This window comes from Gymnoscopelus microlampas (genome assembly GCF_963454915.1).
Source record: "Gymnoscopelus microlampas genome assembly, chromosome: 19".
NCBI lineage: Eukaryota > Metazoa > Chordata > Actinopteri > Myctophiformes > Myctophidae > Gymnoscopelus > Gymnoscopelus microlampas.
Window position 1 is genome coordinate 31,865,286 of NC_139956.1, and position 13,834 is coordinate 31,879,119.

Sequence of the window (13,834 nt, forward strand, 5' to 3'; positions counted from 1 at the left end):
AGCCAATTCTTCAGCAATCTACTCAGCTTTAGAATGGATTTCTCGCAATTCAGGCAGCAGTGTGAGACTGCTAACAACGTGCAAGGCTATTTCCCCCTCCTGCCTTCATTACTATGTAATTAGCCATACTGTGCTATTCGATTCTCCCTCATTTCAGCCCCTTTTCAGGTCAATATCTGGCTGCCTTGTGGAGAGAAGCTAAGTTTTTAATATCTTTTTAATCTGTTCAGTGGTGGAAAAAGTACTCAAATGTTTTACTTAAGTAAAAGTATCAATACTGCAATGCAGAAGTACTCTGTTAGTAAAAGTACGGAATTCAACATTTGCTTGAGTAAAAGCACAAAAGTATTGGTACCTAAAGGCGGCTTTCCATATGCATGGCCTCACCCCACACCACACCACACCGACCACTTGTGCCTCGGTTTCCACTACAATGAAGTGGGTAGAGTGGTGTGTTAAGTGGTACTAAACTGGTGCCTAAAAAGTACCCAGTCCTGGGTAGGTCTGAGCTAGGCCAAGCTGGGCCACGTGCACAGGTGATTTGCATTTGTATACAGGACAGTTGGCCACTCACCTACATTCCATTGTTAGGCAAACATTTACATTACAAATGAGTGTGAATGACCGGAGTCTGCTACTCATACCTGTGGATTTGAGCAGGGGTACTTTTGTGTAATGGAAACGGTAGATATTTTGATGCGGTGTGGTGTGGTGTAGTGTGGTGTGGTGTGGTGTGGTGCTTAAGCTGCAATCGAAAGGGGGCTTAAATGTACTTAAAGTACCAAAAGTAAAAGTACTAAAATGTTTGAAAATAGCATATAGGTATAAAATAGGGCTAAAGTGGTTTTATACGTTAAAGTACCAAAAGTAGAAAGTAATCATTATGCAGAATTTCCCATTTCACAAGTTTTCGGATGCATAAAATGTATAAATATATTTTGAAAATAGCATATCTACAAGCTCACAATGAGCTTGTAGATCGGCTATTTTCAAACGGCCGAAATGTTGTACTTATAGTACAGTACTTGACTAAATGTACTTAGTTACTTTCCACCACTGGAAACAGGAAGACAGGCAGGAGAGAGAGAGAGAGAGAGAGAGAGAGAGAGAGAGAGAGAGAGAGAGAGAGAGTGAGAGAGAGAGGGATGGATAGATGATGTACGGCGGCAGCAGGGAGCCCGGGGGAGGATTCGAACCCTGCTGCGGTGAGGATTACATCCTGATTCATGTGGTATGGGCTTTCACCAGGTGAGCCACTTTTTTATGCTAATTTTAACCATGTGGTCCCATTGTGATTAAGAATGTCTCCAGGAGGAAAAAGAGTTGGTTAAATTTGTGTCATGTTTGTGGAGTGTGTTTGGGATTAGTGTGTGTTGTGTGTATGTGTGTATGTGTGTGTGTGTGTGTGTGTGTGTGTGTGTGTGTGTGTGTGTGTGTGTGTGTGTGTGTGTGTGTGTGTGTGTGTGTGTGTGTGTGTGTGTGTGTGTGTGTGTGTGTGTGTGTGTGTGTGTGCGTGCGTGTGCATGTGCGTGTGTGTGGTGGGTGGATGTGTGTGTGTGTGTGTGTGTGTGTGTGTGTGTGTGCGTGCGTGCGTGCGCGCGCGCGCGTGCGTGCGTGCGCGCACGCGTGCGTGTGCTCTTACGTGCATATGCATGCACTAATATATTCACTATTTATTTATGTTGCTAATATAACCTCATTTACTGTATAATTGGAAAATATCTCCCCTTATGGAAATATTGTCAGCCATCTGTTGTGCTTGTATTTCGATTTATTTGACGGGGGGTGGAATAAAATCACTCACAGATTGACTGACTGAGCTTTGGATACAAAAACGGCATCAACTGTACCTTGCATTACAGTTGATTGTGATAGCTAAGCTGCAAATCGCTTGTACAGTATTCTGCGGCTACAGTATGTCAATATCACATGTATTCAACTTAATTTAAACTCCCACTGTAAGAGAGAGACAACTAAGTGACAAAATAAATTGTTCATGCTAAATAATTGCTAGTAGACAAACAGTAACTGAACAAAAAATATGCATGAGTGATTCCTGCTTCACTGATCACTATTAAGGGACAAACATTGCACTGTATTACCTTGAAAGGGTTCTTTCACAGACAAAGCAAGAAAATAGCAATAGTCCAGCGAGTAGTGACACCAGTATTTACTCTCTCTTACATTTTGGAAAAGAAATACAGCTATTTAAGTCAGGAGACCTTGTTCAAGGACAAACAATCAGTCAACGTGGCACTTCAAGGTTCACCTCAATCTCTTCAACAGGCACAAGCACCATGGAAATATTTACTTATTTCTTTCATAGTGACATTCAAGATTGCAAGTGTCCTAAATAAAGTATAATTACCCATGCTACATACAAGACATCGTCGCTGTCAGGGAGAAATCTCCATATTTTAACTTGTTGTGTTTTTTTTGCGTAAATAGGCTCTATGCACAGCAGCCATGTTGATAAGAAATTGGTGGTGTTACCAATGATACTAATTAAGGCTCTGTTCCATTCTGGTCAAACAGAGTCAGGGTGCTGATATTGTTGCATATTGGCTCGCTGGAATCACTCTGCTACACCGGTGGTTCTCAAAGTGTGGTCCAGGTACCCTCATGGTACCTTGAGGGCGTTCCAAATGGCGCCTTACGGGTGTGTAACTCTGAGAGTGTACAAATGGAACCAAATGGACCCGTAAGGGTCCATTTGGTTCCATTTGTACACTCTCAGAGTTATGGGGGTCCTTGAAAATTAAAAGGTTTAAGAACCACTGTGTGCTACACGTAATGGAACAGAGCCTTCATTAGAATCATTGGTAACACCTGTGAAGGAAGTAAGGAAGAGGCCCAATTTATTTCCAATATGGCTGCTGTGCATAGAGCCTATTAACATCCTACTTGATCACACTATAGTACAGTGTCGCACAAAAGCCTCAAAAGTAGCAGATCCACTTATTTGAGCTTGTAGATCTGCTATACTTTTGAATTTGAATCCTGAAACGTGACAGTTTTGAACGTGTGAGGTTCTCCACACCCGACAGAGACGATATGTTTGGCAATAGAGACATCTGGCTATAGAGAATGGAGCAGCCAGGAAGCTTAAAAGCATGCACGGTAAAACATTAAAATACAACCGGTATCAAAATAGATTCTCAGGGCAATATCCCGTACCCCCCCCCCCCCTCCTCTCTGCTGTCAGATGAAAGGCACCATGATGTCTGTGTGTTTGTTAAGAGGGGAATTTACACGATCCATTCTATATCGCCTTTTATAGAACCTAAGTTAGATTTGACCCTAAGTGAGCTAAATTTGCACTTGTGTACTTCCCTGTCGAGTTGATTAACCTGCACATTAATCTTATTTTAATTTTATTTATTCATAGTTTCTCTTCTGTTTGTACCCTTTTAGTAATGTTAACATGTGCTCTTTTTGTAATGTTGTATGGGGACTACAGATGAAAATGAGCATTCTTGCTAAATCCGGCGTATTTACATTGCATTGTATGTGTGTTCAGTCTCCGTCTGTCTGTGAACAGCTAATCTCCGGCACCGTTGGCCTGATCGCAGCGAAACTTTGCACACACTCCCTGGATGCCGATTTCCGAACCTCTGCCCCAAAATGTTCAAAGTTTTCACATGGGCCTGTTATAGCGCCACCAGATGGCCGATTCTACCTGACCTGGCGGAGACCTGTGCTCCGAGGAGCACTTTTTTCTAGTTAATATATGCTGTCCCTCCCAAATAAACGTATAAATAAATTATTGTAATTTCCAAAAATAAAAAAGATAGCAGACATGCAAGCTTGTAGATCGGCTATTTTCCCAATAAATATACGTTTAAATTAGATAGGGCTTACAGTAGTGATTCATTTCATTTGACATGAGGGTTTCATCTGACAGCAGTGTTTTACGTCTTCTTTGTTGTTGCTACATTCATAGAACTGTATAGAGTACAGATGATCTGTGCACTGGGCACACTGGAAGTCAACAGCACAGCAATTACCATAGGACAGTCACTGATAAAAACATGACAAAAATATACTGTAACACAACTATCACAATCCTTAGTAATTTTGACTGTCCACGTGGTGGGAAAGCAGTGGTTCCCAACCTTTTCTGGATCAGGGCCCACTTGGAAATGCATTTTCAGAGTATGTTAATTTTAATGATCAATCATTTGATTGTGTTCAGGTTTGGGTTAGTGGAACTAACATAGTATAGGCTACGTTAGCGTTTTATTCATTGGTATCACAATGAAAACTATTTTTTGGTTGTAAAGAAAAAAATACCATGACATATATTTTGTACATTTTTTTTCATATATATGTTATATTAAAATCTTAGTGTTTTGCCAATTATTTGAGGGCCCACTTGCAATACCCTCGCGGCACACCAGGGGACCCCGACCCGACAGGTTAAGAATCACTGCTTTAAACTGTTGTTTGTGTCGTCTGCAAGATGGCTGCATTCTCCACTAAATATCTGACAATAATATGAATCCATTGGGAGAATGTCTGTTTTTTTTCTTCTTCTGGATATGACATCAAAATTGGTCCTATAATTGGCCCATTGAAATGTACTTCAAAACAAGACGTTTACAATACAAAGCAGACGGTCTCGGAAATACTGAGACTGGTCTATGTGGCATTAAGTTTACATTCTTGGCATTAACAGCACCTGTGGTTTTTAGAGAAACATGGGTATAACACATACATGTGCAGCCATTGCAATCTGCAGCAAAGTGCACTAAAGAAAATAGAAATCCATAAATCAACTACTCCCCACATTCTAATGGGGAAATATACTTCTGATTTACTCTTACATTTAAGTGTTAAAACAGTCAATTTTTTTTCTTTTTTACAGTATAACACTACAGGTTGACGTGTAACCAAAATGCAGAGATTTTACATAATAAAAACCACATACAAAGACATTCCATTTTTGAGTTCACATTTCTCAGCACATTTGTTTGCATGATGGGGATGTTGTTGGAGTTGCAGTAACCATATCTGTCCACTAAATGGCAGCATGTGGGTATGCTTTGTCGTGTGTTTCAGTGCAATTCTATGTCTGTTTTTTGAGGCTTGTCTTAACTGACATCTGGCGCTGCACTCTCTTCTGCCACTGGGCTAAGTGCCGGTTCTCCAGCTTCTCCGCCAAGCAAAGAAAGGAAGGATTCTGAAAAAAAAGAGCATCGACAACTTCAACAGACTGTATCAATCAATATGACACCCATCCCTAGTGTTTTCCTTTTTCTTCCTCTTCAAATATCTCAGTGTAAGCCCACTTCCTGCGTTAGACCGTCTTGTTTAAACAAAGACAGCGACTGACTCGGTTCGGCCATGGGACTGAAGAGCCAGCAGAGGTAAATATCCTCACCTGGTTATAGGTGGATGTCAAACACTCCGTCTTCCACCGTCTCGATGTCTTCTTCAGCAATGACTGAAGGAAAGGTGAAAAAAAGAGGGCAGACAGATTATTACATTTAAAATGGAACAAGTCGATACTACTCAGTCAAGGCTGTAGAGAGCAACATTGGGTTTTATTTAAGGCCACTCGAACCTGTGCCCGTCGGGCACCGGCCTACTTGGGAAAGTTGGGAACGATGAAAATAGGGAATGCATGGCCCACACTGTTTTGCAATACCCGTTATACCAGGGGTTTTCAGGCCAAGGACCCCCTGCTGAGAGAGAGATGAAGCAGGGACCCCCTCTATATTGTATAAAATTGTGTTTCACAAAAAAAAGAAATCATATTTGGTGGACCCCCTGTATTAACTCTGAGACCCCCTAGGGGTCCCGGACCCCCTGTTGAAGACCCCTGCGTTATACCCATTGTCATAGCACCCGTTTTAACCGTCTGTCTGTGTCCCTTTTGTGGCCATATTTGGAGATCTCTGTATGTCTGTCTGCTTGTACCCCTTTTATGCCCATATATGGAGATGTCTATATCTGTCTGTCCTTGTCCCTTTTACATGCATACGTGGAGATCCCTGATGTTATCAGTACATGGATATGCATATATTGGCATGCCCATATATGGGCATATGGGGTGATCGGCAGTTGTGGAAAGTCCTTGTGCAGTGGTGGATGTGAGGAGAATGTCTGAAGAGTTCAAAGTGACTGTGAAAAGTGGACTGACTAACTAATCAAATGGCAGGTCAGGGGAATTCGGCAGGTGTGAGGAATTTGCCAAATCAAGCTAAAGCTGAGGTTGCCATGGCAATCAATTGGCTCATTTGAGCCACAGCCAGAGCCTTTTCGTCTGTGACGTGTGTGTGTGTGTGTGTGTGTGTGTGTGTGTGTGTGTGTGTGTGTGTGTGTGTGTGTGTGTGTGTGTGTGTGTGTGTGTGTGTGTGTGTGTGTGTGTGTGTGTGTGTGTGTGTGTGTGTGTCGAATTGGAAGTCGGTGGGTCAAACGGTTCTCGAGATACGTGGATTACAGACGTACATACAGAGATTCGGTGCATTTATTGTAAGATGTGTGGCAAGCTCCCATTGCATTTATCTTCATTTTTAAATTATGTAAAACAACGGGATATCAAACACGCTCACAGACACTCATTAGACGTATCACTCCACGCATGAATAGTGAACTAGGAAAGATGTTATGCTCCAGACAATGGAACAAACTCCAGGACTCTCTCTCTGAAACTGGATCGATAGGTCTCCATTGAGACATTTAGGGTACCTCTTAAGGATGCATTACATAAGGACTGCACCTGCTTTGCCCTTACAGTATTTATCTGCAGTTGTGATCTTTTTAATGTTGTTGATTGTTGCACTTTATTTAAAATGTTATTGTTTTTATATGTTGTGATCAGGGCCTTGAAAAAGAGAGCTGGCTCTCAACGGTCTTCCCTGAATAAATAAAGGTCAATTGAAAAAGTAAATATATATATAAAAGGCAGTGCTGAGTTAACATTCCAGAAACATATTACACAAAGGTCACATTACAAAAAAGCATTTGGTGACCCAATGGCCTTTGCTCCAACACCACCCTTAGGCCAAAATTTTCCAATTACACACGCATCTCAAAATCTAATTGTGTGATTGCCATGAACCTTAAAATGTTCCGCCAGGATGAACCCTACTGACTCCATGCCCCTTTCATCAAGCGGAAATCTAAGCCAATCTTTCCACTTGTACAGCAGTGAACCAAAAATAAATAAGTGATCCCAAACATGACCCTGTCGCTGAGTGCCACCCTCAGGCAAAAATATCATCTTTGCACACAAGATATAAAAATCTAGATCAGTCTTTGTGTTGTCTGGGGGTGCATCCTGCCATTCCGACATCCCGCCATTCCGACATCCCCCCATTCCGACATGCCCCCATTCCGACATGTTGCCATTCCGACATGTTGCCATTCCGACATCCCCCCATTCCGACACATTTTAGTCCCACCATTCCGACACATTTTAGTCCCACCATTCCGACAGTCCACAAATCTTAAATGTATTTTCAAGGCAATTTTTTAAGGGGTGTGTAGCAACTTATAATGTAATAATCAGCTCATAATGTAATTAAAAGACGAGCGCATAACTTAAAAGATTTTTCTATAATGTAATAATGTGTTACATTAAGAACCTCCACATAGGCGACTCACACTGTAATAAAACTTCATAATGCAATAATGTCTTTATAATATATGAGCTGATTATTACATTATGAGTTTTTATTACATTTTAAATATTACATTATGATACACTGACCATGACACCAACATGACACCAACATGACACTGACCATGATATTGACCATGATACTGACATGACACTGACATGACACTGACATGATACTGACATGATACTGACCATGATACTGACATGCTACTGACCATGATACTGACCATGATACTGACATGACACTGACATGATACTGACATGATACTGACCATGACACTGACATGCTACTGACCATGATACTGACATGATACTGACATGACACTGACATGATACTGACATGACACTGACATGATACTGACATGATACTGACCATGATACTGACCATGATACTGACATGCTACTGACCATGATACTGACATGACACTGACATGATACTGACATGATACTGACCATGATACTGACCATGATACTGACCATGATACTGACATGATACTGACATGATACAGTCATGATGCGGTCATGCTACTGACCATGATACTGACATGATACTACCATACTTACCATGACACCAGGAGTTTTTGCCACCAAATATGGGCCATTTCCCCCTTTAACGTAACACATTATTACATTATTACATTATAGAAAAATATTTTATTACGTTATGCGCTTGTCTTTTTATTACATTATGAAATGATTACTACATTATGAGTTTTTATTACTTTAAAAAAAAAATCCAATTATGAGCCCTAATTACTTTATGTGTTGCTACAGGGTGGATTAGGGTTATTTTTTCGTTGAGTACCAACATTGGTTATTTATAATTTGAATGGGGCCACAATTGAAGATGTTGAAGTGGTCCAGTTGTGGGATATAAACAGAATCTTTTTTAGTAATGTTTAAAGAAAGCTTTAATGAAGCAGAGTTCTGCAGATGTTGTAGCTGTCCTTCCATGACGCTTAAAGTTGTACAGTGCAAATTTCAAAAAAATGATTTTTAGCAGCCTCTGTTGGTCATTACCGTCACTGCAGGCCGTTCGTTTATTACTGCGTTACCCAGAATTCCATTTGTTTTCACCGGAAGACGGAAGTGTTTCAAAAAGCGTTCTTTTAATTGTTTTATACGATCTGTGGATCGTTTCTCTTAGCCAGTGGAGCTTTAGTTACCCTGAGCTGTGTTTTCTTTTGCTGTTGTTTTTCGTTCTTCAAATCATACAATCTCTTAAAATCACTGTGAGTTTCCTTTTTGTTAATAGCGCGGTAGTTCCTGGCCAAACAGGAAACCGGCGCGGTAGTTCCTGGCCAAACAGGAAACCGGTGCATTTCCGCTTCCATTTTCCGGCCAGATGACGTCATTTTCGCGGGAAAGTCAACCCCGACAGCGTTCAATAGAAAATATATAAATAAAAGGCTTTCGGGGGTGAAATTCATGGAGTGGGTGTTGTGAAACATTTGCCACTCACAAAAGATATACAATTTAACTTTAGTTTTATTGAAAAAGTTACCTAGTATTACTTTAACTAACTACTCATGTTGTTCCAATGAGGAAAAAATAAAGACATGTTTTTTTTTTCTAAACCTGACTCATGGTGGTGGTGTTCATAGGACAAGATAAACTTCTCCAGTATTTTCAGTTTATATACATCCCAAAAGTTGGATTATAAGTTTAGAAAGCAATGATAAATATTTATTATTTAATAAAAAGGAAGGTTATGCAAATGCTTCTGTGTACATCGCCAGGGGGCGCTGTTTCACCAGTGAGTGCATAACCATAAAGGACGATAAAACTAGGCCCTGAAATTATATTATGTTAATAGATGTTATTATTTTATGTTATTTATGGTTAGAGGGTATAGCCTATACATTGTATATTATACATATATACATTTTGGTTACAGTATACTGCGTATATAGTGATAATACTGGTGGTAGACTACACTGAGATTGATGATCAAATGTCAGTCTTTATTTTGTTTGTTTTTGTTTTTATTAGTAGCCAATTATATATGTTGTACATAAAGCACACGTTCTGCCAAACGTGGCATGGATGGAACTAGTAACTAGGTCCCGTTTTGTTATAATAAAACTCAGTTGAAGGCATATTTTTTCTGGCATGTGACTTTCTTTCTGGGACATACTGTATAGGCCTATCATCTTCAGAAATAATCAAATATAATTCAGAGTTAAATTCATAATTCAATTGAGTAATTCATGCTATTTGGCAATAAACTAATTAACTGGAATATACAACATAATTATTTAAGCAGGATAAACCATTTGTACCATAATCAATAAACCAAAAAGGCAATAAACATAACTGAAAAAAGCTGCTTATACTTTCAAATCTAAACCAAATAGTTGTGAAAGTGATCTGTCGGAATGGTGGGACTTTTTCTGCCGCGGGTCCCTGTCGGAATGGTGGGACTTTTTTCTGTCGGAATGGTGGGATGTTTACAAATATGGAGCATACCACCATTCCGACAATTAGAAGTCAATGTCGGAGTGGCTGCATGTCGGAATGGAGAGTGAACACCGTTGTCTGGGGGGTGTGTTCCACGGGTTTCCTGGCAAAATGAAGAACAGTTTCACTGTTATTTCAACAGCAAAGTTAGCCCAATGAGATAATAAGAATGACTATTCAGCAGGGGTGGAAGAAGTACTGACATTTTAAAGTATCAATACTGCCTGCAATATAGAAATAATCTGTTACGAGTAAAAGTCCGGAATTCAAAATGTACTTGTGTAAAAGTACAAAAGTATTGGCATCAAAATGTACTACAAGTACCAAAAGTAAAATATGCAGAAGGTCCCATATCACACGTTTTCACATGTATAACATGTATAAAAATCCTTTGAAAATAGCAGATCTGCAAGCTCACAACGCGTCCTTAGCGACGCGTTATGAGCTTGTAGATCAGCTATTTTCAAATAGCCAAAGTAAATAGGGCTTAAGTGGTTAATGTATGTTTTACAAAGTAACTAGCAACTCAAGTTTTTAAATAATTGTAGTGGAGTAAAAGTGCCTCTGAGATGTAGTGGAGTAGAAGTAAAAGTATTGAAAATTGGAAATACTCCAGTAAAGTTAAAGTACCTCAAAAGTACAGTACTTGAGTAAATGTACTTAGTTACTTTACACCACTGGTATTCAGATCATAAGTTTCATTCTCTCCACTGCTATCTTCCAACCTACAGTAAGAGTTGTAGTAAGTCTGCACCCAAGACATACTTGTCAGCACTCAAACCCAGGTAGGACCTTAAGGCACTGAATAAAATCTCAGGACAGATGTAACAAAAAATATAATGACACAATCTCAAGAACATAAACTCTAGTACGCCTCAGGAACAACTCAAATATAAATACAAACAACCGAGAACCTGCCACACAAACTATAATGCAGCAAAGCAAGAGACTCAGCGTGGGTCTAGACTCTAGTCTCTAGATCATTGGTTCTCAAAGTGGGGTCCGGGGACCCCCAGGGGTCCTTGGGGGGATACCAGGTGGTCCCCAGCTAAATGATGGAGAGTTAGTAACCAAATGGACCCTTATACAGTAGATCTTTACCTCTTGAGAGCGTAAAATTAAACCAAATGGACCCGTAAGGGTCCATTTGGTTTCATTTTACGCTCTCAAGTTAAATTATTGTTAAACATCTGCATTACTTAATTAAAGAGTTGTTATTTTGATCAACGTTGGCCTGTTATCTCTCCTATGGTTGGTACCAACATCAATACAGGAATTGAGGACAAATTGTCATCCAACAACGACAAAATATTCTACATTTTGGGTCTGAGAGGCTAAATCTCATCAAATGGTGGTCCGTGGCTCAAAGGCCGACAGGTGAATCAACTCAGAGAATCAAGGCACTGGGGAGAAGGTTGTGACAGAGGGGAAATGGGCGTGTTCGAGCCTGTGACCCAGACAATAATAATCAAAGATGCTTAATTTAGGAAGATATGCCATACCGCAATTCACCGAAATGGTACACAAATGGTCTCCTAAGTGGGCAACGTCAGATCTCTCGAATGTCATATGATTACTGTTGCTACATCCCGCGAGAGTGTGTTGCTGACACAGACAGGTCTCAAACAAAGGCAGTTTTCTCTGAAAAATCAATGCCATCTTAGTGTCACAATGTTTGGAAGATATGTGGCTTGTGAAGAATGGGTCCAATATTTAGTCCAGTGACCATGGGGCTAAAGAATCAGAGAAGTGAAGTGTGTCCACATTCACTTCTCCCATTGGAATTAATAGACTCACAACCTACGGCTGCTTTTCTATTGTTTGTCTTGGTAATAATCTCATTTAGATTGCTGAACCCTACGGCCTTTCCTCTAGTGCCACCCTTCGGCTAACATTTCCTGCCTATAGGGCCTGCTAGTGGGGTTTCAGACTAGACTTCATTTTTGCTACTTGTTAGTTAGACTCTCCAGACAGTGAGAGGCCTCGCCAGACAATAAGAGGTCAATGCCTTCCGATACATCGGGGGACGTCTAAGGTTGTTGCTAGAACAGCGGTGAGAATGGTTGCTAACAAACCTCTGCCCACTGCTGTGGAAACCAATCATGTCACTAACCCAATTTATTACACGGCTTGGTTGAATGCTCGATTCTGATTGGTCAGTCATCGGTCATTATTTCTGGATAATGACCGATGAGCTCAATAACGGACCGCTGTCTAATCAGAGACTCAGAACACCTGCTCATATCAACCTGCGCTGCTTGATTTTATGCTTTATCCAACATGACAGCCATGTAAACAAACAACCAATGTCATTTACAACTAAACGTTGCTCTCAAGAATGTTTTGAAAACATTTGAAGTGAGAAATAGACGATGCAATAACCGAAAAGTCATTCTATTTGATCCACTATACTTCCTTGTTTATCGTGGCGCAACAACGGGGGAATACCAAAACGCTCGCCCCAAAACATAGTCGCCCCGGGGCAAATCCGGCGGTATTACAGGCAAATCGGCAGTAAATAGAATGGGGGGCGAGTGTGTTTTGGGGCGAGTTTTTTTCCATTTCGTCATTTGTTTTTGCGAGGCGAATTTGTCCGCCCAGCCCAATACTTATGGAATACTTTCATTGCCGTAAGCAAGGAAATACTTCGTTTTGTTGTTACTTTTGGGTAAATGTATTTATGTATTTATTAAGTAGCCGTGTAATAAGTGTAATAAGCGTGTAATAAGCCCCTTCAGGGCGATTAACCACCTCGGCTGCGCCTCGGTGGTTAATCGCCCTGTCGGGCTTTAAATTTCAATAATGACTACCTCCCCATGCATTATCCCTTGCATAAAGGACGACTGTAAAGTCTTTGGATTGGACCTGCAATGCAGTTGATGTTTTTCAACCCTCTAATTGTTTCTTGGGGCACCCTGGTCGCTCACCTGGCAGAGTGCATACCATTAAAGGGATAGTTCATCCCCAAAATGACTTTTTTTCAATCGATCAGTCACCCCATGGAGACTTATTTAGTTTTTGTCGCATTCCTAAGCCAATGATCGGCAGCGGTTCCGGTAGGAGACACAAAGAGTCTCCTTTGTGTCTCCTACTGGAACCGCTGCCTACCGGTCCGCTGGTCATCAAATTATTGGCCTAGGAATGCGACAAAAACAAAAGAATATCCATGAATTCAAGTCTCCATGGGGTGTGTGATGGCCACATGTGATGGCCACACCAGCTGACATACAAAGTTGGTAAAACATGGTGGACACTTGTCTATTTTGGTTTATTAATTTAGTTTATATTTATTTTCAGCAAACTACATACTACATGCATAAAGGACTACACACAACCGGTTAAAGGACATACTGTTTATTGCAAGTTTGATGATAAAGTTACTGACTGGAGGGTACATCCATTAAGTTCTTTTGTTTGGGTCAAGTTGTTTTATCAGGAGTAATTTAATTGGTATTTAAGTTTATTTTGTTTTGTTGAGTTATCAGTTCTGAGGAGTGTTGAAGTTTAGATTGCTGGCCATGGAAAGGCCTAGTTGCTTCACAGGTGCTTATAAGGAGCTGATTAGTAATTGGACTGCACCATGTCCCCTGTGCATAAGGGGAGGGGCAGGGATTTATTATACGTTTGAATGTATTACTACACGTATGAAAATGTATTGGCATTTTAGTTGTATGTCATTTCTTTATTTAATATGAGTTAGCACTGTAGTGGATTATGTTGTAGCTATTTGTAGTCTGTTTAAATGTT

At 40.4% G+C, this 13,834-nt stretch overlaps 1 protein-coding gene across 1 annotated transcript in view; it reads right to left on the bottom strand.

Moving 5' to 3' along the window:
- Positions 1–3,631: 3,631 nt before the first annotated feature.
- Positions 3,632–13,834, bottom strand: part of LOC311035286 (RAS guanyl-releasing protein 2-like) — a 75,420-nt gene continuing 65,217 nt past the window's right edge. The window contains exons 16-17 of the mRNA XM_084043392.1: positions 5,384–5,446; positions 3,632–5,182 (exon numbers count right to left, since the gene is read on the bottom strand). Of these exons, the coding sequence (XP_083899518.1) occupies positions 5,388–5,446 (59 nt within the window). The 3' untranslated portion in view covers positions 3,632–5,182; positions 5,384–5,387. The remainder of the gene's footprint in view (positions 5,183–5,383; positions 5,447–13,834) is intronic.